This window comes from Bos indicus x Bos taurus, chromosome 14 (assembly GCF_003369695.1).
Source record: "Bos indicus x Bos taurus breed Angus x Brahman F1 hybrid chromosome 14, Bos_hybrid_MaternalHap_v2.0, whole genome shotgun sequence".
Taxonomy (NCBI): Eukaryota; Metazoa; Chordata; class Mammalia; order Artiodactyla; family Bovidae; genus Bos; species Bos indicus x Bos taurus.
The window spans coordinates 66,819,191-66,846,151 of NC_040089.1; the positions used below are offsets into that span (position 1 = coordinate 66,819,191).

The following is a 26,961-nucleotide window of genomic DNA, read 5'->3' on the forward strand; positions in this document are numbered from 1 at the left end:
GTGACATTAAAGAAGGTAGCACAAAAAATAATTCAGAGAAAATGCAGTTAAAGAGGAACTGAGGACTTAAAAGACTGCCAATACAGCATAACGAACAAAGAAAGTGTTCTTAACACTTATTACTTTAAGAATAGAGTCCCATGGATATGTTTATTTTTAAGGATAAAATAGTAGAGCTATTGTGTCCAAGCAGTGAAGCCTAGAGCCCTGCTTGCTCAGTTTTTCTCAGCTTTAACCACAGCTTTAATCTAACAGCTGCCCACGACACCTCAGTGCTATTTTCTTACAATCACTACCCATCAGTCCTATAATCATTCCTCAAGTCTATTTTGCACATAGCTGTTCATTCTTCCCAAAGCACAGGTAAGGCTTTTTTCCCCTCTAAAAATTGCTTTCACATCCTTATAATACTTTGTATTTATCTGATACTTTATAATTTTCAAAGAACTTTCACGTTCATGCAATATCTCATTAAAACCTCGTAACACTCTATGGAAATAGATATGAGAGACTATTTGCTCTATTTTACAGGTCAGTTAATTTAGATTCCAAGATAAGTGACAAAATTCAACACATATGAGTTACTACTTTTTAAAGTCAGGATTAGAACTAGGATCTACCTTCTAAACTAGTATTCTGACCCTTACCTCCCTTACCGTCAGCAGGCGGTAAACAATCTGCCTACAAATGCAGGAGACCTGCGTTTGATCCCTGGGTGGGGAAGATTTCCTGGAGGAGGAAACAGGAGCCCACTCCAGTATTCTTGCCTGGAGAGTTCTAAGGACAGAAGAGCTGGCAGGCGACAGTCCATGGGGGTCACAAAGAGTCAGGTTAGACACGACTGAGCGACTAACACTCAAGGCTTTTCACAGTATGGTCCTTCGTAATTTACCTTTCCAACCTCATCTCCCTCAACCTCTAAGAATTATGCTTCAACTAATCTAACAGGGACCAGTCTAAGACTAATTTTCAGACTATGTTTCAAACCTACCTTCGTGATTACTATCATCACCAAGGCTGTACATGTAGTGGTTACGAGCATAAACTCTGAAGCCAGACTACCAGTTTGATACCTGCTCCTCCAACTTAACTGTGTGGCTGGGGAAAATCAGATAACTTTTCTTTGTTTCAGTTTCTTTATCTGGAAAGTGTGGGGGGGAAATAATACCTACAATAGAACTGTACTAAACAAACTAATAATAGACATAAGACTCAAACTGCTTAGATCAGTGTCCGGCACAGGCAGGTGTTTGCCGTTATTGTCAGCATTGCTGCTGAACCTCTGTGTAACGCACTGCCCTAAGCACTGAAAGAAAGAAAGGCAAGCAGAGTTCCTGTCTTCAGAGGGTTTTCAATTCTAAGACGTGAGGTTGTGGGGGAAAAAATGTTTTTTTAAAATGAAGATGGTATGAGCTTTCTGAACATAAAAATCATATTCTTTTCCCCTTTCTCTTTTTTGTGACTCTTGCCTTTAACTTTCTTATGCTTCTATTGGAAATGAGACGAAGAAAATGGTTTTCTACCAACATAAAAACCTGCATACCTCACAAATTCAAAGCCATTCTTACATATTCTATTCACTCTAGTATATTAAAACTAGGGAAACAAATAGAACATTTATTTAAAACAAACAATTTTAAAAACTATAAAAACTACAGTGCAACTGTAAGAAAACTTCATGTTTAAATATTGCCTCAATCATGAAAACTGAATTTAGTTTTCTTTTTTTTAAATTCTACAGGTATTTAATAATCGGTTTGTAGTATACATTTGGTATTAAGTTATACTGCTATGACCTAAAAGGTGAAAAATTAGATTTAAAATTAAAACATAAACATGAATTCAGGGTGCTAGAAAGAAAATTCTGAAAACAAAACAAAAGTAAACTAATAAAAGGACATACTTAACCCAGACCATTCATCATCGATATAGGGTTGATTACGGCTAACATCCCACTGATAATCAGAAGTGGTAGACTGAGAAACTGGCTCAGCGGTAGACCCTTAAATGAAAACGAATGCAATAAAATTAAAAATGGAAATTTCTAATGATGTTTCATAACAATAGTTCTATACTTTGCACACGAAGATTTAATTATTTTTCATTTCTCCTAAAAGGAAAAATTCAGACATTAGAAAAAGAGTTAAGATAAAGTAGAATTGAGGGTAATTTTAGATTAAGCATGATAATCACTAGATTGAATTCACTGACCAGAAATCTATTTTTTCCCTAGTACCGATCCATTAGATTTTATCTTTTATAATATATACTTCAAATTGGCTATCTCCAAATTTCAAGTCAAAAAAATTTTATTTTTCTTAATGAAAAGTAATAAAGCATTAAAAAAAAATCCTAGATGTTTCAGAATATCCCTATATCCTTAGAACTGTGAAGGAGAGAACTAGAAAATGTCTGAGTTCGCTAGAACTTTCTAAGGAAAAAGACAAAAGAAATAGATGATATTTAGACAAGTGAGGCAGAAAGAAGCCAAAGAGAATTTAGAGAGTTGTGCCGGCGGTTTGGAGACCAAGTTAAGTTCAAGCGCACTTACAGAGAAGAGAAAATTATCTCCTAAATTTTTTGTCTTCATTTCTCTGGGAGGTGGGGAACAGGTGTGGTGAGTGGGAGTCACACTGCCCGTAAGCAGTGTGATGAAAGCTGTGGTCAGACTACTGTCCAGGACTTCCACAAAATTCTGCTTACAGTTTTCAGGGCATACACATTCGAAGATGTTTGGCTCTACTGACATAAGCTCATTTTAGCATGGAAATGTAAAGCAGTGCTTCTCCATCAGGGATTCATATACCCTGGACCTTCTGCATCAGAATTTGCATGTGTTTTGGAGTCCTTCTTAGGTGACTCTGATACTCACTTTGGATTCAGAGCCACTGATATAAAGAAAGGGTTAAGAATATGTTTGTATAAGACACTTAGCCATAATCACTTCCTTTCATAAAAGTCTTCACAGATTTTCAGTTGGTTGTAGATTAGCTTACCACTAACATGCTTGACATAAACTCAAAATGGTTACACATTTTAAAAATAAACAACAACCAGAACAACCCTATAAAATTCATATATAATTAGCACATTAGTTGCTTAGAAAGACTATAGTAACACTGTTGCTATTTCTTTAGCAGCTTTCTCTGAATATATGGAGAGAACAGCATCCCTGTTGTACAAAGTCACCAAATGAAGGAAGAAATTAACTTGTACCTCTGGAACTACAGTGGTACCTCTGGAACTACAATGTAGCCTGTAAGACTGGGGGTTGGTAAATCACAACTCATAAGCCAAATCTAGCCACCCCCCTTTTGGTAGGTGCCCAGGAGCCAAGAACAGTTTTTATATTTTTAAATGGTTGAAAGAAAGAGAACAAAATTTCACCCAGATACACTCATCTGGTTTATGCATTGCCTCTGGCTGCTTCCCTGCTACAAAGGCAGAACGGCCCACATAGCCTAAAATATTTATTATTGGGCCCTTTACAGAAAAAGTTTGCTGACCTCTCTTCTAGACTAGTGATTCCAGACGCTGTGGAACTACATGATCAGCACACTGGGACCATGAATTATTATTGATAAATGGCATATCTATGTAAGTAATGCTGGATTGATGGTAGTTTGGTTAGTAATAATGGAATAAACTAGTAACAGAAGTGTCATGACTTTGAAGGAAGGCCTTCTATTAATATTTGCACTCGTCTGCATGAGTGCCAACATGCTTTCAGTTATGTTAGGCCACAGAATCTTCCTATCTACACAATAAAAGGAACTAAGCCACCAGCAGTAAGAGTTTAGGTCTTCTGCTCTCCGTTTCAAGGCCTTTGCTACTTTATGTTGTTTATCTATAATTTATTTGGCTAGTAGTACTTGACTCTGATTATTTTTTCAAAGAACAAGTGCTAAAATTAAACAGAAAATTTTTTGTTAACTAAATGAAAGACTGTTTTCACATACCAGAAACAGCAGAGTTAAGTGTGAGAGATGCAAAAGAAGCAGAATTCTGTTCAGAGGTATTCATTCCCCTATCCACACTAGACCAAGCAGCTGTTAAAATAAAGAACGTCACTTGGAACCTTCAATTTGCAATGAAACTTGAAAGACACGTAAAGATTTAAAACTATGATAATAATATTTAAAGATACCCTGAGAGATCAGAACCACCTAGTACAGTAATAGTGGCTGTTCATTGAATGTCTGTTATGTACTGGGCTCTTGACACCAAATACCTCTAATCCTTAGGGCAACGCTGCTAGGCAAAGTTTCAGAGCAGTTAAGTGACTTGCTGACAGAAAACACCTGAGCCAGCCTGGAACCAGAGCCAACTTTCCAAGTCCATGTTTTCTCTACTATGGCAACACAGCTGATTGTGCGCCACAATGAAGCTACTACTAGCCTGGATCAGGCACTGAAACTTGGTACTTGACTCTCATTCTAGCCAATCCTTTAAACTACTTAAATATGAGGTTCACAAAGGTTCAATAACTAGTCTAATCTCCATAAAAGCTAGTATGTGGAAAAATAGGGATTCGTACCAAATTACTAGGAACATGCTCATTCCACTATACAATGATATCTTCTCAACATTTTTAAAGCAATTTCCTACTTACATATGAGTATTTTTAGGAACATATACATCTATGAGGGCAGTCACATCTGCCTCTTCTCAGAAACTAACTGCAACCCTCATTTAATACAGTTCCTTTCAATTTCAATAAAGGTCCTAAATCCATCTAGGCAGGAACTCTAATCTGATGCTTAATTTTTATCTACAGCAACATTATGCAAGTACTACCATCTAATTTATGTCCTAATTATGATAACACTATATAGCTTTTACAAGTAAATTACAAATATCTCAAAAGGTCATAGTTCTAAAGATTACTTGATTAAACATGACCATTTCTTTTATTAAGTGTGAAAGGATGCTTTATACCATAGAAAGTTATTCTTTTATCACTGCTGGAATGAGGCTAGGAATTTAGGGACTGTCTTTTACAAAACAAATTTTGATATTTCTACACAATTTTTGGACACTGCAGGGGGAGAGAGAACAAACTTAAGAACAATATTAGCAAATGATCTGAGGTTTGTTTCTTGGGGATGTTGCTCAACTTGAGTTTTTCTAAGCTTGGAAGTGATGGGAAAAGCAAATAACATAGGAAGAAATAGTTTTTTCTACTTAAACACTAAAAATTCTGTAATTATCAATCCCCCAAACTAAAATAAACCTGCAATGAGCATAACAGAAAAGATATGTTTAATGCACAAGGAATTACAAATTAAAGCACAAAAAACAAGAGGCTATTACACAAATGGGCAAAGAACATGAATAAACAATTTATGAAAGAAATAGAAATGATCAAGAAAGTTGCGAAAAATATTCATCCCCATTAGTGGTTTAAAAAAGTTAATCAAAATAATTTATGTATTTTTTTCTTATTAAATTAGAAAAGATTAAAAAAAAAGAATAGTCAACCTTGGTAATATACATATGATAAATGACACTCATACTGATGCTGACAGTATAAATTAGAACTTTCCTAGAAAATACTTTGACAACATGTCGTAGAGCATTGCAAACATTCATATTTCCTTTAATCCAATCACTTTCAAGAATCTCTCCTAAAGAAGTAACCCCCAACAAATATATTCACTACAACATCATTTATATTTCTTTTAAAAAAAGGAAAGTTATTTCTCTGATAATGTAGGAACAGTGATTGTCTATGCTATGCTTACACAATATATTATAGGATCATTAAATGAAATACAGAAAGTAAAGAAAATGTTTGAGGTACAATATTAAGTGAGGGAGGAGGAAAACAAAAATGCACACATGATTTGGATTATGGGGGAAAAAAAGAAAATACTGAACTTGTACACAGGAAAAAAAAAGAAGACCATAAGGAAAGGCCGTCACTGGGTGATATGATTTAAGAGTAGGTTTTTCCTTCTCTTTTTTGCAGTTTTTCATATTAAATATGCATCCGTTTTCTATCACACACACAACCTGAAATTAAGTTGCTTTTAACTTGAAGGCTCTAAACAGAAATAAGGCTCTAATAGTCTTTATCTTTAGAATCTAGGGGAAAAATTAATTAGCAACAGCCATTTTGTAGACTGTAAAACAGTATATAAAATTGATGCTAGAAACTGTACCTCCATTTATTACTTTTATTTAAACTCAATAGTAGTACTGTTGAAATTAATCTAGAAGTCTGCTCACACATTACACTTATTATAAGACTAAAAATACACAATTATACTAGTTAGCTACACTGATAATCAAACGTGATAAAAGCACATGAAAGCATTAAGAGTAAATAATGAATGCTATTATTCACTTATTTAATTCCCAGTTTGCTCCATGTGAAGGATCTGAGATGAGTTAATCATTTTCTTTCTGTACAGCTTGACTAATTTTTCTACCAATGGATCTGTTTTTCATTCTTGGAAAATTTTAAATGTACCAGATAAGCATTTTAAACTAGCTTAAAATTTTCTAACAGCTCTTACCAATGCCAGAAAATATTGATCGGTCATTCCAACTCCTTCCCCAGTCTTTTCCATTTGCATTAGCATCTCCAGTGTCTTGACCCCAAGCAGATGGCTCGGTTTTCCTCTTGCCTGCAGGAGCAGGTGAAACAGAGTTCCACTTCTCCTCACCTGCACTGATCTGTGAGGAGAGTTTCATAGACTTTTCATTCCAGCCTCCTCCATTTATAGTGAGGTTTTCATTCAATCCTGGAGAAACTTAAAGAAGAGAAAACAAAGATTAAAAATGGATACATGACTCCTTGTTAAAACTGGAGTATTTTCAAATTTCCATAATCGCTTGGCTTACATCTATCACTCATTTTCCCCCTACTGTCCTCTAAACAGATCAAGCTTTAAAGATAAAATGGAAGGATGTGAAAAGTAACATGACCACCATCGATGACTTTTAAAAAATACAAGTAGGTTTGAACTTATATATATATATATATATATATTCACACAGTAATAATGTTTTCAAAAGCAGACTGACCTGCTCAAAAGTACAAGAGAGCAAACAGGAAAACAAATATTCTGGTATACTCAGAATACTCACCCACTAAAAACACAAAGGCTTCCCCTTAGTTACATGCTCTTTCCTTAAATGTTTATCCATATATATTATGTCTAAGGCAGTGATTCTAAAACCTGGCTACACATAAAATCAAATGAAAAATTTCTTAGATGTAGACACTGGAGTTTGAATTTCAGTAAGCTCTGGGAGTTGGTGATGGACAGGGAAGCCTGGCATGCTGCAGTCCATGGGGTCACAAAGAGTCGGATACTACTCAGTGACTGAACTGAAGACATTAGAACCTCAGCCCAAATCAATCAAAATCAAAATTACGAGGGGTAGAGCCCAGGCATCAGTATGTTTGTGTGTACACATTTACATGCAGGTATCCATACATATGTGTAAAGCATGTATCTGTGTATACACACACACACACATAAATATACATAGGTGTGTGTATATAAGTACATGTTTCTTTTTATATACATGTGTGGCTTTCTAAGGTTCCTAGATGGCTGTAACGTGTAGCCAGGATTGAGTATGAAGGAAGCTGAAAGTGTTAAGAACAAGTCTGAAATAAGAAGTTGCTTCTTCATTTCTGAATTTTTGTTTTACTACAAACACTTCAGTTTTTAGGTAACAGATACCACTCTCTACTTAATTCAATCTTTATCATAAATCAATAAATAAAATATATTTTCCTTTTGTGAAGTACTGTATAATTTTAGAGCACAGTCCATTTATTATGAAAGATTTGATACTGTTCAGGAAGCAGTTTAGAAGATTAAAGGTATTAAGGTTTCTTATTTAATACACAGAATAAAAGTCTTTTATCCCATATATGCCTATATAAAACCCAAGTCCATGGGAAAAAAGAAATCTTTTTCTCTATTGGATTAAACAATGTAATTGTTTAATTCTCTATTGGATTAAACAAGTAAGAATCAAAATTGCATATAAACTATTACTAAAAAAATGTTTTTTCATACAAGGGAGAGGGATGAACAATGAGAATAAAGCAATGTACCGTTAGAAGTGGAAGTGACTTTTCTGTTTATCTATTTTCCAAAATCTCTGAACTATGATTATGTTACTTTAGTAATTAAAATCATTTCTAAGACTTTTTTTTTCCTTTCAGTGTCATTCATGTGAGGAAAGAGACAGATATATATGTTTCTATTAATACTCTGATGGGCCTTCAATTTAAGTTACATGTAATTTCTCTCACCCTGAAGTGTAGAATCTCCTTTTCCAGACTTAAAGTTGCTAACTTGAACATTTAGATGAGAATCACCTGGTTGAAATAAAAATAAAATTTGTTTAATACTAAATAGGTTATTATGCACATTAAAATTAGGAGTAACATACAAATTAATTTTTTACTAATTATTTATAATAAATTGTTCCTTGAAGTACTAAAGTCTTATACTGGAAAAGAGTTTTACTCACAACATATTTCACATGTTCTTAGGAATTGAGTTCTCTAGTTACCATATTCTTAGTCAACTAAAATGCCAATAAAGGACCTGGAAAATTGCCCAAGTAGATATAGAGTCTCCTGTTCTACAATGGTTATCAAGATTCTTTAAAGGAGGAATTGGAGAACTGGGCTCTGTAATTGGATTCAACTTTGCCACCTCTCAACAATACCAGCTAGCTGCCTTTTCAACAATCCTGGAAGCAAACACATCAACTTAAGAACAATTTTGCCAATATCTGGACCAGGATTTAGGAAATATGGCAAGAGGTGAGACCACACGTTATAACAAAGACACTACTGATATTTCTCTGACACTAAAAAGCATAATGATCATAATGTATCAAGAAATCAGCATGACACAGGACTGCGCTAGCAAGGAAGGCATGCAGCAAACAGTGAAAAAGGGCGAGCAACACAAATACCACAGCAGGGCCATCAGGCGACAGTGGAACGGGCAAGCAGAGATCAGTGCTGTGCCGCAGCCATAAATTCCACCAATCCATGCAGCAAAAAAACAAAAGCTATCAAGGCCAAGACACAGGTCTGAATACAAGGGGGAAGTGCTGGCGATTAATGAAAAGGTAAAGGCAGGAAAGCCACTGCTTTGAAGCAAGATGAACAGCATCACTGCAGACTGATGTCCCCAGGGTAAAAATGACAGCAATGGAAGAATTACCAAGAGGCCATCAGTATCGGATAGTTTGAACATTTGAAAACTTGGGAAAAGCATTAGCTCAAAAATGTTTGCAGTTCCAGTCTAGCTTTATCAAACATCTACAGCATTCTCAAAGAGTCGGAGTGATAAGAAGTTCAGATAGAACCCACACTATCCAGAACATGCTTGTTTCATCTTGGAATGGAAGCACCAACATGCAGAATGGTGACAAGTCATTTCATTAAATGAATGTCCACTATAAAAAATGGAGATGTTAAGAGAGCTAGGTCAAGGCAATTACCTTGAGAAAAAAGCAGCAATCATTTTCTCATGTGACTCAAGGCAGAAAGGCAACTTTAATTTAATAGGTCATTCATTAGGCAGTATGTAACAAGTGACACTGCTGGTACCAGGTAAACCAATATGTGGTCCACAATGCTCTCACGAAGAAGGGTATATCAGCACAATGAGGTAAGCGGTTCAAAATAGCCAGATTTTGATATAATGATATTTTGTACATCTGATTAAAAGAAATTGGATTTGATGTATCACTCTTACGTTCCACTAATATACCTTTATTCTTCTTGGAACCAACAGGAAATGATGCAGTTGTAACTTGCTCGGTGGTAACTGTGATGGTATTTTCTATCCCAGGGATAGTTGAATCCAATGAACCAGAATCAGACTGCACCTTATCACGTTTACGCTGCTGTCGTTTCTCTCTGTGACTAATTTTAGTTTCCCAGGCTCCTGACATAGCCCCAGAAAAAAAAGTGTTATTCAGTAGGGGGAAGACAAAAAGGTTGCGATTTTGGGGGGGAAATAGGGTGGGGCACCTGAAATATGATAAATTTAGATATTAAACTAAAAACCAAGAGTGCTGATTATATTCATTTATCCTATGAATTTATTCTAATTGTGCTGTTTCAGGCAGCTAATTGCCATTATTTATTCTGGTAATTTTGATCTGTCATCTATGGTTTAGAAAAAAATTGATGTAAGTTATCTTGTATCTTTTTTTATCTTGCTGGGTAGAACTAGTAGGGGAGTGTTATATATACTATGGGTTTATTAGGTGAGGACAATAAATGGCTTACTTAAAAATTTTGTACAGAGTCTTCTAGGGATGGTATATTTAAGAACAATGGGAAAAAACCAAGCCACACTTCTAGGAAACAAAGACAAAATGAATGGTTTTTAAATTGCTCAAGATATTGAGCTAGACCTTAAATTTCAAGGCAGTTCCCTTTAAGGATAGAACTATTAGATCCTTAAATAATTTAGGGGAAAAAGTGTCTCCTAATAATGTCACTGATGTGTACATTAAAATCTCAAGTTATTAAACAGAAGAGCTAAATACTAGATTAAGCAAAACAAATGCGGCTTTTATATAATGCACCTTGGTTAAAAAATAAAAACTTTTTTTTTCTACAGTCCTTTCACTTGCTCAAGTACCTTCATCAACTTCCTTTCCATCATGGCGTGAACTGTTTTGCACTGCTTTAGCATCTGACTTTGATTTCTTCTTATTTTTCTTTGACTGAAAATAAAATAGAATGTTACTTAATATTTCATTATGTTTTCGAAAAGGTAGAAGTCAGTAAAATACATAATGAAATGTATGATGCTGACAACTAAAAAAACTTAATGTTTGATTAAAAAACTTAACATATTACATGGCAATAATAGTATGAGGTTATCATTTATTTAGTCGTTACTATATGCTAAGTACTTTACACTTAATTCTTTATTCCTTAAAAAAAAAAAAAATCACTGAAGACAGTATTATTCCCATTTTAGAGATGAGAAAACAAAGATTTAGAGATGTTCAATATTAAATAGGCTGCTCTGGGTCACATGAAGTTAACGGATTAGGAAATAGGTCTATCCGGCTCCAAAGTCTGTGGTCTTAGACATCATGTTATCCTACCCTAAATCATAAATAAGGCACTATGCCATGGTGTTCTCAGCACAATAAAACAAAAGGCTACTGCGAGTGGTCAGAAAGAAAATGATGTCCTGATTATTGGTTTTTTGATTTCGAAAAACAGATTACTGGCATATTCTATGTATAACAAATTAATGAGTCAATTGCACAAAGCAGCTAATATTTTGTCAGTTCCAAAGCAGTGTTAAAATATCTAAGATTTGAATATGGTACATGTACAGTAATTCATTCAAGAAAAAACACCTACACGCATGCAAGATACGGACATTTTTAGAATGGCCTTCCAATTCCCTTCTGCTAATATTTTCTCCTTTCAAAAGCTTGCTAAAAATTTCACAAAGTCATGATAAGTGTTTTCAGAAGAGAACTACTATTCATAAAACACAGATTTTATTTATAGTTGTTAATTTATACTTGTTTATTTACTGAGATTGGCTATGTATGTGCTATTGTACACTATCAAGTTTACAATGAAAAAGAACAGGGTAAGGAGTAAATGACAGTTTGAGTAAGCAATAAATGACAGCTAATCGCTTTTCTTATTAAGAAACTACTGACAAATAATTTCAAGTGACATCAGAATATATAAAAAACGATTACAATTTTTTCTTATATTCTCCACAGTTGATGTGCATGTTTCTTTACATGTTCCCATTATCATGAACATGTTTTAATGTACTGCTTTATTACATCTATCAAACCAGGCTCATATCCACTTAAAAGAAAAAAATTTGAGACACCATCTTTTCAAGTGCACAACTCAGTGGTTTCTGGTATCTTCGAAGTTGCACAACTATCACTGCTATCTAACTCCAGAACCTTTTCACTGTCCCCCAAAAGAAACCTGGCATCCATTAACACTCACTCCCCACTATCTTTCCCCCTCTGGTCCACTGACCCACCACTGATGTACTTTCTGTCTCTCACATTCACTCTTAAGCAACGATTAAGCACATGAAGCATCTATCAATTACAATCTAGAGCAAAGGTCAGCAACAGTTTTCTTTTTGCTCTGGCTGCGTGGCCTGTGGGATCTTAGTTCTCCAGCCAGGAACTGAACCTGTGCCCTCAGCAGTAAAAGTGCAGAGTCTTAATCACTGGACTGACAGGGAATTTCCAGCAAACATTTTCTATAAAGGATCACACCCTAAATATTTCAGGCCTTGCAGCCCGAATAGATATGTATGTAGCAACGAAATAATCCTGCTGCTGTAGCATGAAAAGCAGTCACATACCACACAGAATGAAATGGGTGTGGCCATGTTCTAGTAAGTTCTATTTATAAAAATTAGGCATATCTGGCTGAATTTGTTGGCAGGGGGGTTGGGGGGTGGGGGTGGGGTGTGTGGTCCAGAGTTTGCTACCTCTTGGTCTAGCAGAATACTGTCCAACAGAAGTATAATACAAACCACAAACATGATTTAAAAATTTCAGCATATATTAAAAAATATATAACATTAATTTTTGTATTTCACCCAACACACTATCCAAAACACTATCATTTCAAAATGTAATCAATATTAAAAACTATTAAGATGGGCTTCCCTGGTGGTTTAGCAGAATAGAATCCACCTGCCAATGTAACAGATACAGGTTAGATCCCCAGGTTGGGAAGATCCCCTGGAGAAGGAATGGCAACCCATTCTTGCCTGGGGAATCTCACCATGGGATTACAAAAGAGTCAGACATGACTTAGCAACTGACAACAAAATTAGTAAGATAGTATGAAAATAAAGAATGTTGAATAGCCATATGTGGCAAATGACTACCATATTGGACAGTGTATATCTACAAAAACTAGGGTAAGTACCCCAACCTATGGATAAAGAAACTGAGGCCATAAAGAGATTACATAAATTGCCTAAGATATAGGGTTATTAAGTTTTGAGACTAAAATCCAGTTCTGACTCCAGAGTCTGCCCTCACAAATCTTTCCTTTCTGCCTCTCTACATTTAATGCCAAATATAAATTCAATCAAGTATTAGTTATGTGATTTGAGGCTGAATCACTCTAAACCCCTTTCCTCAATGGTCATATGGGACAAAATCTACTAACTTCACGTAAGGTTCTTTTAAGGATTAAATAGGATGTGAAAGCAGACTGTTAACTACAAAGCACTATACATAAACTTTGATCTTCCCAACCCAGGGGTCGAACCCAGGTCTCCCGCACTGTAGGTGTTCTTTACCAGCTGAGCCACGAGGGAAGCCCTAACAGAGGGAAGTTATACAAAAAGAAAAGAAATTGTATTCACATTGAAATATATTATGATTTGTTATTAAAACAAGGTCTGCAGAAAAGCAAGGAAAATTATCTTGACTTAGGCTTTCATCTTGTTCGACTTCACTATTACCTTTAAAACTAACCTCATTTTAAAAGTAACCTCTCACTCAGATGAGACTTCAGTTCAATTCAGTTCAGCCGCTCAGTCGTGTCCGACTCTTTGCGACCCCATGAACTGCAGTACGCCAGGCCTCCCTGTCCATCACCAACTCCCGGAGTTCACCCAAACCCATGTCCATCGAGTTGGTGATGCCATCCAGCCATCTCATCCTCTGTCGTCCCCTTCTCCTCCTCCCCCCAATCCCTCCCAGCATCAGAGTCTTTTCCAATGAGTCACAGCATCAGAGTCTTTTCCTGATGAGTCAACTCTTTGCATGAGGTGGCCAAAGTACTGGAGTTTCAGCTTTAGCATCAGTCCTTCCAAAGAACACCCAGGACTGATCTTTAGAATGGACTGGTTGGACCTCCTTGCAGACCAAGGGACTCTCAAGAGTCTTCTCCAACACCACAGTTCAAAAGCACCAATTCTTCGGCGCTCAGCTTTCTTCACAGTCCAACTCTCACATCCATACACGACCACTGGAAAAACACAGCCTTGACTAGATGGACCTTTGTTAGCACTTAGTAACATATAAAATGCTTTAGAGTCACAGGTTCACACACTAATTGACTCAGCCATCCTAGTGAGGTGAATCTTTTACTTCTGATCAGCTCCACTACAGCTAACAGTTGAAGGAAAACTGAGAACTTAAGTTCTGCCTGTTACCCATAGTTCCCCCTCCCCCAACACTGTTGTAAGCTTCACCATCAAGCTGGGTGAATTATTAAAGTAGCTTCTCTTGAATGGTATTCACGCAAATCAAGATTTATTAAATACCTACCATGTGTCAGACATTGTTTCAGGAGCTCAATATATATAGCTAAATAAAACTTTCTACTAGTGGAAACTGTACTATAATAAACTAATATGAAAAAGAGACATGTAAATGAGACATTAGGAGAAATTCTTCAAGGGCTTCCCTGCCATTGCTCACTTCCCAACATTATTTATACCAGTCCAATTAATTTATATTCCCATTACAAAATTCATACTGTTTTCTACCATCTATAAAGTCTACCTTCCTTATATGACATATAAGGCCTTCCACAAATTAATCTCTACTTTATACTCTTTTATTCACATACATGTAATGATTTGGTTCCAACAGGACTGTCATCTCTAATACTCCTCTCTTTGCCCAAACTCTACTGACCATGAATTTTCTCTCAAAATAAAGTACAGTAGCCTGGGTGCTTTAGGATGACTTTCTTTGTACCCTTTACCATGTATCCTCCCCCACTGATGGCCAAATCCTAAAATGATGTTCACTATTTTTTCTTAACTCGGCTCAAGTTCCACCTCATCTGCTTTATCCCTGACACTTTCCTGTCCCCTAATTAATTAGTAACTTTTAACATCCCGAATAAAGGTGCGAATGACTAGCCATATATAAAAGATGTAGTAAAGCTTAATTAAAAAAAAAAAAAAAAAAGCAGTCTAAATAGAAAGCCTAATATTTTCTTCCTTCATCCCAGTGGATACTTTTGGAGAGCACAGTCTTTAAAAGCACATGCTAAAGCAGTTCTTAGACGATGCATAATCTGCTCTCAAATTCACAGAACTTAAATATGAGCTGGGAATCAAATAAAACACACAGACATACTTCCATTACTAAGCTCATCTTTCAATCTTAACATAGACATTCCTAATATTAGACAATACCCAAATAAATGCTACTGTTTATCAGAGGGGCAAAAGGTACACCCTGACAGTAAAAGCAAATCTACTTAAATGGCTAACTGCTCTCTTAACAGATATTGCTATTTTAAAGAACTGAAAAGTATAAACAAAGGCAGAACAGTGCCCAGTTAATGCTAAAAAGATTAACTTAGGGAGTATAATCTAATATTTGTATTGCATCAAAACTATCATAAGAATACTGAACAAATTTTAGGTGAAATGATATTTTATTTTGCAATTAGCTATTAACACACAAGGTTAAGTAGCCAGGTTCTGAATGTAACCCTTAATTCAGTTTATTCTCTAACTTGGAAACTGGTTCTTAACATTTGGGGAAACTGACTTAATATTTACAACTCTATAATTATCTAAAGTCTCTGCTGGCAACGTTAGGAGTGATAAAGTAAATACAGCACACACAAAAAAGGAACTCTGAGTATTTTCTAAAGGCTAGAAATGGATACTAGAGTGTTTTCGTCTGCTGACTAATGGCTGGTACATGAGGTTTTTCATTAACTCATGGCAATAACTTTTCTCTGAGATTTTTGTTCTGCTTCCATTGTATCAAAATTTCTTTTTTGCAATGGTGACAGTGGTTTTAAAACTGTACTTGGTACAATACCATTTACAGGTGGAATCTAGAAAGATGGCAGAGATGAACTTATTGGCAGAACAGAAACAGTCACAGACGTAGGGAAGAAACATGGTTACCAAGGTGGGGGAGTGGGACTGACATACATGCACTACTATCAACCAATGAGAACCTGCTGTGCAGTGCAGAGAACCCTACTCCACTATTCGTGGTGACCTAAGGGGAAGGAAATTAAGAGTGGATGCATGTATACATATAACTGATTCACTCTGCTATACAGCAGAAACTAACACAACATTGTAAAGCAACTATACTTCAATAAAAATTAATTTTAAAAAATCAGGAAGAAAAAAAGTACTTGATGGGATTTCCCTGGTGGTCCAGTGGTTAAGGTTAAGACTCCGTGCTTCCACTGCAGGGGGTGCACATTTAATCCTTGGTCAGGGAACTAAGATCCTGCACGCCACGAGGTGAAGCCAAAAATAAAGTTAAAAAAAAAAAAAAAAAAAAAGAAATGTACTTGACAAAATTAAAAGTTGTTAGTGAAATTTATTTTGAAAGTTTTAGCAAATGCCACTTGAAAAGTATGAAAACGACTGCTTCAGGATCAATTTCATCTACTTTCTACCTAAACAAATATGGCAAGTCCTTAATTTTATATTGCTCAACATTTTGGCACTATTTTCCTCACTTGTCTCAAACATACAGGCGAGCTGCGCCTGGTTAAACAGCAAAAGATGAAATGAAAGGCCCAAAAGGCATATGAATTCCATTCCTCTACTCTATCTAAACTAGCAGTTCTTAATTTAACTTAGCAACTTGATGACACAAAATCAAGATGAGATTATGAAAAATGTCACAAATCTTTTTAAAAGTAGAGGCTTGCAACTGACTTCCCCCATTTTGGGGAGTGGGTGTGATTTAAACTAGACTCAGGATCACCCTACTCACTACTATCCTGATACATTTTTTTGAATGGAAGAGTAGAGTTGCAGGTGTTGGGAATTGCACACAACGTGTACTTTAACTCTTCTCATCCTGGTTATTTTCTTCCACAGCATTTATACCTGCTCGTTTCTAGTTGTTTTCCCCACCAAACTTCATGAGAACAGTGATTCTTTTATCAACACTTTCATCCTGTTTTACCAACCATTATATTGCTAGAGCCTACAATGCTGTATTTTGTACACAGAAGTGTTCCATTTATGTTCGGTTTATTAATGAAAGGGCCTAAAACTAGACTGAATTACATATAGCCCTATTTACCCAACTTTCACTGCCCCCTCAAATAAAATCTGAGCTATTTGTATACTTGATTCACCAACCAAGCCATTAAATTATTTAAATATATTTGGTGTTAGCTCATAAGTTATGGTACATTGCATGAGCCGCATGGTTATCAACTTATAATCTTAAAAATTTATAAGAAACCTTTCTTAAGAGCTTCTTTTATGGAGCCCTTAGCTCTTTCCCAAATATGGTTCTCACATTTCCAATTCTTTCTTGTTGTTCAATCTTTCAGTTGTCCAACTCTTTGTAAAGCCATGGACTGCAGCACACCAGACTTCCCTGTCCTTCACTATATCTTGGAGTTTGCTTAAACTCATGTCCATTGAATAAGTGATGCTATCCACCCATCTAGTCCTCTGTCGCCCCTTTCTCCTCCTGACACTTCCATCTTCCCCAGCATCAGAATCTTTTCCAATGACTTGACTCTTTGCATCAGGTGGCCAAAGTTTTGGAGCTTCAGCATCAGTCCTTCCAGTGAATATTCAGGACTGATTTCCTTTAGGATTGACTGGTTTGATCTTCCTGCAGTCCAAGAGACTCTCAGGAGTGTTCTCCAGCACCACAGTCTGAAAGCATCAATTCTTCAGCAACCAGCCTTTTTATTGTGCAGCTCTCACATCCGTACATGACTACTGGAAAAACCACAGCTTTGATTATACAGACCTTTGTTGGCAAAGTAATGTTTCTGTTTTTTAATATGTTGTCTTGGTTTGTTGTTGCTTTTCTTCGAAGGAGCAAGCGGCTTTTAATTTCATGGCTGCAGTAACTGTCTGCAGTGATCTTGGAGCCCAAGAAAATAAAATCTGTCAGTTTCCATTGTTTCCCCATCTATTTGCCATGAAGTGATGGGACCAGATGCCATCTTAGTTTTCTGAATGTTGAGTTTTAAGCCAGCTTTTTCACTCTCCGGTTTCACCTTTATTAAGAGGCTCTTTAGGGTGGTGTCATCTGCATATCTGACGTTACTGCTATTTCTCCTGGCAATCTTGATTCCAGCTTGTGATTCATCCTGCACAATAGCCTAAACTAATTCCACTTGGGTGATCCATTCTTGCTTCAATCTAAGCACTTTAAAAAATAAGTTCACTGTTTCACCTTTGAACCACCTACCACTTCCTGCCAGATAGCACTACAGCATCATGGAAAAACAATGTGCTAAGGCAGTACTCCTGGTTCTAGTCTCAGTTCCACTATTTGTTAGGCATTCAGACTGAAAAGTGTAAAGACAGAAATGAGGGTTCTTTTGGTTAACCTTAAAAAAGGCCTTGAAAATTAATTCCTTGGGTGGAACCCAAATCACAAAGCTATAGACTGTGGTACAAGGGAGCCTGGAAGGTCAAACAGTCCAAGACCTAGAGAATCAGATGATATTAAAGCACTCCAGATAACGAGACATTTTAATGAACCCAAAAGACTATATTAAGAGTTTAAAACAGGGGTTCAGGGAAAAAAAAAAAAGAGATCAGACAGGCTTTGTAAACTATAAGACCTCTTTTGCACTCACTCAACTTTGCAAAAGCAGCAACAGACAATATATAAGTAAGTAAGTCTGTCTGTGTTCCCATAAAACTTTCAACAATAGACAGAGAACCTGATATAACCAGTTGGTCTTGGTTTGACAATCCCTGGTTTGAAACTACAGTTTCTAAGATGCATTATGGAAGATAAAACAAATATATGTAAGTTCCCTGGGCATGCAGGTTTTTCTCTATTTTGCTAAGAGCTGTTACAGTTTATGCTTGTATAAAATCTATGCTGCCTCAGAATAATTTTGTCTTTGGTCTTCTAAACACTACTCTTCACACGTCTTGGTCATAGGATAATCTTTTATACTCTTAAAATGTGTTGAGAATATTGAAGAGCCTTTGTGTGGGTTGTATCCATTGATATCTACCATTATAAAGTTAAGAATTAGTTTAGATATGAATTAACTTATTTCAAAGTATAATAAACTATATATTGTATAAATGTACCTATATAAACAAATTATTTTCCAAAACAAACATTTTAGTGAGAAGACTGTCATGTTTTACATTGTGCAAATATCTTTTGCATCTGGCTCCATTTAAAAAAAAACACCTGGATTTGCATATTATGTTTTGGCGTTAATTTACTTTCATACGTTGTTTGATTGAAGCATATAAAAATATAGCTACGTACATGCAGATATGTTAACTGGAAGTAGTTTTTTAGTAGTTTTCCAGATAATAGTGTTACTTTTTTTTTGCATTAAAAAAATATATTTGTAAAGCAATTTGTAAAGCCTGGTTAAATAGCAAAGTACTGGTTAAATGAAGTGTAACTGCTTTACAATGTTGTGTAATTGTGATATTCTTGATAGTACATTGAAGATTAGTAGTTGCAAGGGGAGGACAGGGAAAACAGGGAGCAACTGCTGAACAGGCACACGTTTTCTTCTTGGGAAGAGGAAAATGTTTAAAGATTAGATTGTGGTCACAGCTGTACAACTATGTAAATACACTAAAACTGTACACATGAAAGAGCTAAGTTATATCACAGAATAAAGCTGTTTAACAAAAAAGAATGAAAACCAATGTGTCTGGAGCTTAGAGAAGATAAGTAGGAAAAGACTTGAGCTACAGTGCCTTTGATTATGTTCAAGATTGTACAACAAGAACAATGAGAAGTCACGAAGGAGTTTAGATAGAAGAAGGAAAAAATATTACACCAAAACTTGTCAAATGTAGTTTCTTAAAAACTGTTGCAATGTTGAAGTTGAAACTTCGTCAATGAGCTTTCTATACTACATTAAAACCCACTGATCTTGTACCTTAAATGAATCTTTTATACTTGTCTAATTTTAGAACATGCAGTCATTGAGCATTTGGAAAATACTGATTTGCTGAGTTATACTAAGCAGAGCATATACATCTCTCAAAAGGTTAAAAAGCATTCCATTATACACAATATCTTAAAAAAAAATGTTAACATCACCACTGACCTCATCATAAATTCATTAAGTACTGGGATGTTGTCAAGCTCATGGCAGTAGACATTTTCCAAATTTCTAATTTTTACTTGGAAACAAAGCACTTTTCAACAATACTATCAGTTGTTTTCCTTGAAGTGTCCTGACCATTTTTGAGAAAATTCTACAAATACCGAAGTCTAAACAACCATGGCCTGTTTACTTCTTGTTCTCTCAGGTAAAAATGGAGTACCAAGGACAACCACTGTTTTTCAGCACACAGCATACTTTATGCATACTTTCCATTTCATTATACAGAATAATGAAAAGGCATGTATTCAGAGGTCAAGATTTAATAAAATTATCATTTTTATAGATTCATCAAGGATACTTTTAAAGTGGAACAAGCGTTTTTTTCACACTGTAAGTAGACTACTGTAAAGAATTCAACCACTATTAGTTTGGTGTCACTGACTTTATTTGTACTACAGAGTCAACAGTTTTGCTCACTGTTGCTTTTGGACCATTAATGCAAGAATTAGAGTAAAAAAGACAATGTCTCCATTATTAGGAAAACAGTTTTGTCTTCTGGGACCCAAAAAAGGTCCTTGGAACCTCTGCCCAGGGGTCCATGGACCACACTTTGAGAACTGCTATTTTAGAGAAATTGAGACCATTCCTTGTGATCCTGGGAAATTTATTAAACTCTTTTCAATTAGCTGTATTAAAAAAAAAAGATAATACCCTCCTCCCCAGAGTTGTACGTTAGGATTAAGAGATGTGGAAATACTTTGTACATTGTGTACATCACAAAATGTAAGAAGCTGTTAATACTTATAATGAATATTTCAGTAGGACAATCACTGACTTCGTCCTCAACAACCTGATGGTGACTAAATGTTATATACATTTTTGCGTTTGTTGTTTTTCTCACTAACCACCTTTATATTTCTATCTTAATTCAGACCTTTACAATCATGGATGCAATGCTGATTTGTTCATTATAAATATTGCTGAACATATCTAAGTTTTTATAACACCCCACCCCACCCTGACCTGTCAAACTTGACTGGCCTTTCCCTTGAGTATGTCTAAATATATTCTTTCATTTCAAATGAACAATGACTGTGTTCACTTGTTTCTCTCCTCTGCCAAAACTGGCCCCCACTTCTACTTACTGAAATACCATCCCCACCCGCAATTAAGTCAATCTTTTCTGGCTACCCAAATAGGATAATCCTTCTTCTCTGAATACCTGGCACTCAAGGCCTTACAACTGATAGCTTCTCTTCCGTTTGCCTTTCCTTAACAAGGCTGTAATCTCTCTGAGGGTAAGTACATCTTCTATTTTTCTTTACTCCCTTTCAGCATCTAGTAGCACAATACATTCAGCCCGGCTAACGGACCAATGTATATTCTATTAGAGACCAGCATCAATGAAACACTGACCTTTAAGCACTTTTGGGTCAAGCACGGACCCAAATGAAAACCTGGTGGCTTAACTTGCTTTATATACTCAAGATCTATAGCTCGTCTTACCTGCTTTTTAGACAAAGTTTTATCTATAAGGCTTACTCAATTGATGGACTTCCCTGGTGGCTCAGTGGTAAAGAATACACCTGCCAATGCAGGAGATGCAGGTGTGAACCCTGGGTCAGGAAGATCCCCCGAAGAAGAAAACGTCAACCCACTCCAGCATTCTTGGCTGGGAAGTGCCATGGACAGAGAGCCTAGCAGGCTGCAGTCCATGGGTTCACGACGTGACTCAGTGACTAAGTAACAACAACAAACAAGTGACAAGACAAGGTATTCAGTATCACTGCACAGAGTCCAACTGCTTTATGGGCAAATTGTGTTTCTCAAATTGACTAAGGTGTCAGTCTGAGACAAAAACAAATATATAATAATATATATTAAGGTACATAATAGATCTAAAATGTTTATTTATAAAAACAGACAATAAGAAACCTGAAAAAAACCCACATATTTAAAACACATAAAAGCACGCAGCACAAAAAATTAACTGAAAAGAGAGCTGGACTGAACCAAGTTAAAAAGGATAAATTTAAGATGCAAGATGGAAAAAAGAAATACCAGCCATGGGTTGTAACATTTATTATTAAGCAAAAAGTCAAATCAAACAGGCAACTAACCGAAGGCAGAAGCCTTGCACTGAGAAGGCAACAGTGGCTAAAAGGAGGTGATTCTGCCAAGTGATCACAAAGTGCATGGGCTTTGGCATCAGAATGAGCTGGGTTCAATTCCTAGTTCAGAAACTATTAATATACATGAAATTAAGAGAAGTCACAAAATCCCTCTATACTTCAGAGCCCTTATCTGTAAATGGGGCTAATACTATTTGACTGGAGGAGTTTTTGAAAAGGATTAGAAATAATACAAAGCAGTAAAAAGCACAGACTTTGGAGTCAAGATGGATCTGGGTTAGAAGTGACTATACTTGTAACAGCTTAGGTAACTTAAGCCTCAGGTTTCTTATTTTCAAGATAGGTATAATACCACCTCCTTAGTGTTCTTATAAGGATAATTAAAGTAACATGTATAAATATTCTAGAAAGTCTTAAAAGTACACTCAGCGAGCGCTCAGTAAGTTGTTCCCACTATATGAGTAAATACATTTACCTCATCTTGCACAGTGCCTGTCACATTATAGATACTTAACAAATGTCAACTATTACAATTATTTTCTAACATAAGATATTTCAGAATGATTTTAATCATCCTGTGGTTTTACATCCATATACATACAATCTATATATGATTAATCAGAGACAAATGGTAGCTGATAAATTATTCCAACTACACATTTTTCAGGATAATTCAGGGAGTAGAAGCAGGAGTTAAGTGTAAAATGCTCACTAGTAGAGAGAAAGCCCAGGAATAAGGAAACATTAGATGCAAGAAGTATAAACCTATATTAAACATATAGATTATTCACACTGTAAATTCACAATTCCTAAACTGTATGCTTATTTGTTAATACAAGTAATTTTCTATTTATTTTACTGCCAAAGGACAAGTCAGGCATATATTTAATTCTTTCCCACAACCATCCTTCATTTTAAGCTGTCCTACCTGCAGTTATCTTGGCCCTAGACCAATTTCACTGGATTACAGGGGCAGAACTGATCTCACCAGTTCTTCAGTGTTACTTTGAAATTACAAGCATTAAGAAACTGTATCGACCATTTCACACCAAGATTCTATGGGGCAGGAGCTGCAGTACCTTGGTTTCTAGACACTACTTACCTACCTGTGGCTGCTTTTTTGTTTGCTTTCCCCTGAAAAGGAGTTATGTATGCACAGGGTTAAAAAAAAAAAAAAAGGGTGTGCATGTGTGTGCAGTTTTTTTTTTTAATTTTCAAGAAGTTTGGTAGTAATAAGGGAGTGCCTAGAGGAGACAGCATCTTCTAATATGGGAGCCCTGATATTATAAGAAATGAGCAAAAGCTGGCACACAAGTTCATCTCTTTTGTTGTTGGGTCACTGGTTGTGCAAAACTGGTATGCAGTTTTTAATATACCAAAAGGAATTAAGTAAGAAGTCTCTTGCCCACAGCAGGAGGTACCACTGTTAAGTTTCTTATACATTTTGCCTACTTACAAGCTAAATTAAGTCAAATAAAAATGGGTCAGTTCTAACACTGGCAACTAGAAAATGAATAAAATCCCAGGGATGTATCATTATGGGGTATACACCGTCTTATTTGAAAATTTAACAGTGCACACCCAAATCTTTTAATAATGACCTGAGTATAGAACATTTTCCTGGTTAAACAAAGTCAAATTATATCTAGTAAACAGATGATTATGCTGCTATCACAAAAGAAATCTACTTCAACACTACAATAGGACAATCTGTCAAGCTTTTTAGGTCAGATGTGCACTATTAGCAAAGGTAACACAATTTTGTTTTCCTGTAAGAAATATGTAACATATCTGGAACCTTATTCATATAAAAGATGTTCAAGTCGTGAATAAGTTGTCTTTGGCAGAATGCTTAATAACGGCACAGCAATGTTTAGAAACACATAGTGATACATCCTTCCTTAAAAACACACAACTTACTTAAACCTTCACCATTTATCCATCCACTATGGTAAGCTCACATTTTTAGTTTTCCTTAAATGGGGGGGTGGTATATATGTAACATTTTGTATGTCACTCTCTTTATTAAGAGTCTTGCATATAATTTCATAGGCTCCCAAACTTACCTTTTCATTTTTCTTGTCTGTCTCTATTGGCTGCTTTGCTGTTACACTTCGAGGAGTTCGGACAACTTCTTCCTCAGCCACTTCAATGGTCCGTCCATTTGGCTGCAGAGCAACAAAAATGGATTCTGTTATCAAATTGCCTGGCAGATCAAACCAAAGATTTATACTCAGGAAATAGAATCAATGATCAAATTCTTCCCCCAACCCAAATTAAAAAGACTTTTGTACAGCTGTGTCATCTAAGGCTTGTCAGACTACCATTTCTAGGAACTTGTAGTGTAAAAAGGAATGAACTTATAAGCAAAATTTGTACCACAAACTTATATTCTGATTTCACCTAGGCATCAGTACCTCCAACAAAAAATAATGGAATGGAAGCAAGAACTAAATTGTACTTGCATTCTGACCACCAACTGGCTGTGTACTCAGAGTATTTCATTATCTTTGAGTATTATTTCTACATCTGTACAAATGATAGGCCTGATCTATTCAAAAGTCCATGAACGTTTCTGGTACAGGGCCAAACAGAAAATATTTTCGGCTTTATGAGCCGTGTAAGTCTCTGTTACAACACAAAACTCCGCTAGCACAAAAACAGCCAGAGATGACACATAAACAAATGAGTGTGCCTGTGTGCCGAAGAATTTTACATAGGTGGAGGGCCATATTGGTCCATGGGCCATAGTTCATTGGTCTTTGTATTAGATAATCTCTAATGTCCCCCGTAATCCTACAATCCTATTCTAGGATTTAGAAGCTTTACTAACCCAATGCCACAATTTAAAAAGGCTATCTCAGCTTTCCCAACATCTCTAAAACCAAATGATAGCACTCAGAGATTTTCATGAGTAGAATGAAGTCTGTGAACACCAATCCTAGGTTTTAATCAGAATCACTCATTTTTTTTTTTTTTAAATTAAGCATTTCTGAGCCCCATCGCCAGAAATATACTTAGATTCAGGGCTCTAAAGAAAAGGACCAGGAATCTGTATTCTCTCTTCTTTCTAGATCTTATTACTTCTTTTCACTTGCCCATTCTCATATTCAACACAGTAAGTTAATAATCAATATACTAGTTTTAATTGCTTTATTCCCAGTTCTTGCAGAACAAACTTTCATCAATTACTTATTATAGCAGAGCTATAGTCAAGAAAACAATATGAACGTGCAAAAGTCCTCTAATTTGACATTACCTACATTTGTGCTAAATTATCAGGGATATGCAGTTGGAAAAAGCAGACAAGATTTACAGCAGAAAAATCAAAACAAAAGCTGTCTTTTACTTGATTAAATTCCTAGTTAATCCAAATTTAATCTGCTGAGTTTTGAGCAACTTGTTAAAGGCAGACGGCTAATGCTGAAACCAGGTGTCCTTACTCTTGGTTTGGCTTTCTTTCTTCTGTGCCGCTCTGCTCCTTTAATGCTATCCTTCTCATTTCTGTTTATGTATACTGGGGGGCAGGGATGAGGTGGGGTGGACGAGACAGTGCACAAAGAATGGTCAGAAACCCTAGAAAGGGACTTGGACTTATAGCCATATCCACATCAGGAATACAACACTTTTATTTAATTCTATCAATACTTTCCAGTATCACCACCTTACCTGTCAATTCTCACATGCCATTTATTTCAGACCATCCTCTATCTAGCCAAACTTATTTTTTCAGGTTTTCTGGGGTCATCTTCACCTTTCTATGTAAGCTGTACTCCACCTGAACAGTCTCATAGCTTCAAGTCCACACAGTTCCCCATCTCTTTACTTGGCAGCTCACAAGCCTCATATATGTGAAACTTCATTTAACTAATCCTTTCAGGAAACTATCATAGTCACTTATAAATACTTCCATTTTACTCATGTAAACGACTAAACTGAGTCATTTTATATACTGGGCCTCCTTGGTGACGCAGTGGTAAAGAACCCACCTGCCAATGCAGGAGACAGGTTCAATCCCTGGGTTGGGAAGATCCCCTGAAGAAGGAAATAGCAATCCACTCCAGTATTCTTGCCTGGGAAATCCCATGGACAGAGGAGCCTGGCAGGCAACAAGTCCCTGGGGTTGCAAAAAGAGCTGGACACAACTTAGGGACTAAGCAATAACAATTTATATACTAACTGTAAAAAGGTGAAATTAAGTGGTTAAAAACTATTAAAAAACCACCAAAAAGTTGAAGGAAATTCCTTTGAGACAACTGCAAACATGTTGACAGAGCCGCCCAAATCAAAGATGAAACCATCTCTCCTTTTGAACAGTCAGAAGTCCTCAATCAGTCATCAGGAACACTCAGTTTCCATTTCATAGGCTTCCAACGATCAGCAAGCCAAAGGTGGTCCCACGCTCCAATCCCTGCTGATTTTCCTTCCTTCTCTGCAACATCGACTTGTGTAGCGGCTAGAACTGCAGCTGTTCCCTTGGTCTATGCGGATTTCCCAATTTTCCACTATCTCTTGGGCTTTATATAGGTCTCATAATTATTGGGACTCCATAAGTCATCAACAACTTCCTGCAAATGCCTGATATCATGAAACACTGATAAAAAGCTTCCGACGCTAAAGAAAAAGTCAACAGGAGGAAGAAAGGATACACTATTGTGGTTGTGCCTCTCCTACCCACCACCAATAGCACTAATCTGGTCTTGTATTCTGCTACCACTGGTCAAGAAGGCCTTGTCCTGGAAAAGCACTGTTGTCGTTCAGCTGCCCAGTTGTGTTTGTGACCCC

General features: G+C 36.2%; 1 protein-coding gene across 3 annotated transcripts in view; it reads right to left on the bottom strand.

Annotated features, from left to right (window-relative positions):
• Positions 1 to 26,961, bottom strand: part of MTDH (metadherin) — a 57,180-nt gene that overhangs the window by 16,885 nt on the left and 13,334 nt on the right. The window contains exons 2-8 of one of the 3 annotated variants that reach the window (XM_027561479.1): positions 24,243 to 24,344; positions 10,644 to 10,728; positions 9,762 to 9,938; positions 8,282 to 8,347; positions 6,522 to 6,758; positions 3,960 to 4,049; positions 1,904 to 2,002 (exon numbers count right to left, since the gene is read on the bottom strand). In XM_027561479.1, the coding sequence (XP_027417280.1) occupies positions 1,904 to 2,002; positions 3,960 to 4,049; positions 6,522 to 6,758; positions 8,282 to 8,347; positions 9,762 to 9,938; positions 10,644 to 10,728; positions 24,243 to 24,344 (856 nt within the window). The remainder of the gene's footprint in view (positions 1 to 1,903; positions 2,003 to 3,959; positions 4,050 to 6,521; positions 6,759 to 8,281; positions 8,348 to 9,761; positions 9,939 to 10,643; positions 10,729 to 24,242; positions 24,345 to 26,961) is intronic. The other 2 variants (XM_027561480.1, XM_027561481.1) reach the window with 2 other exon arrangements.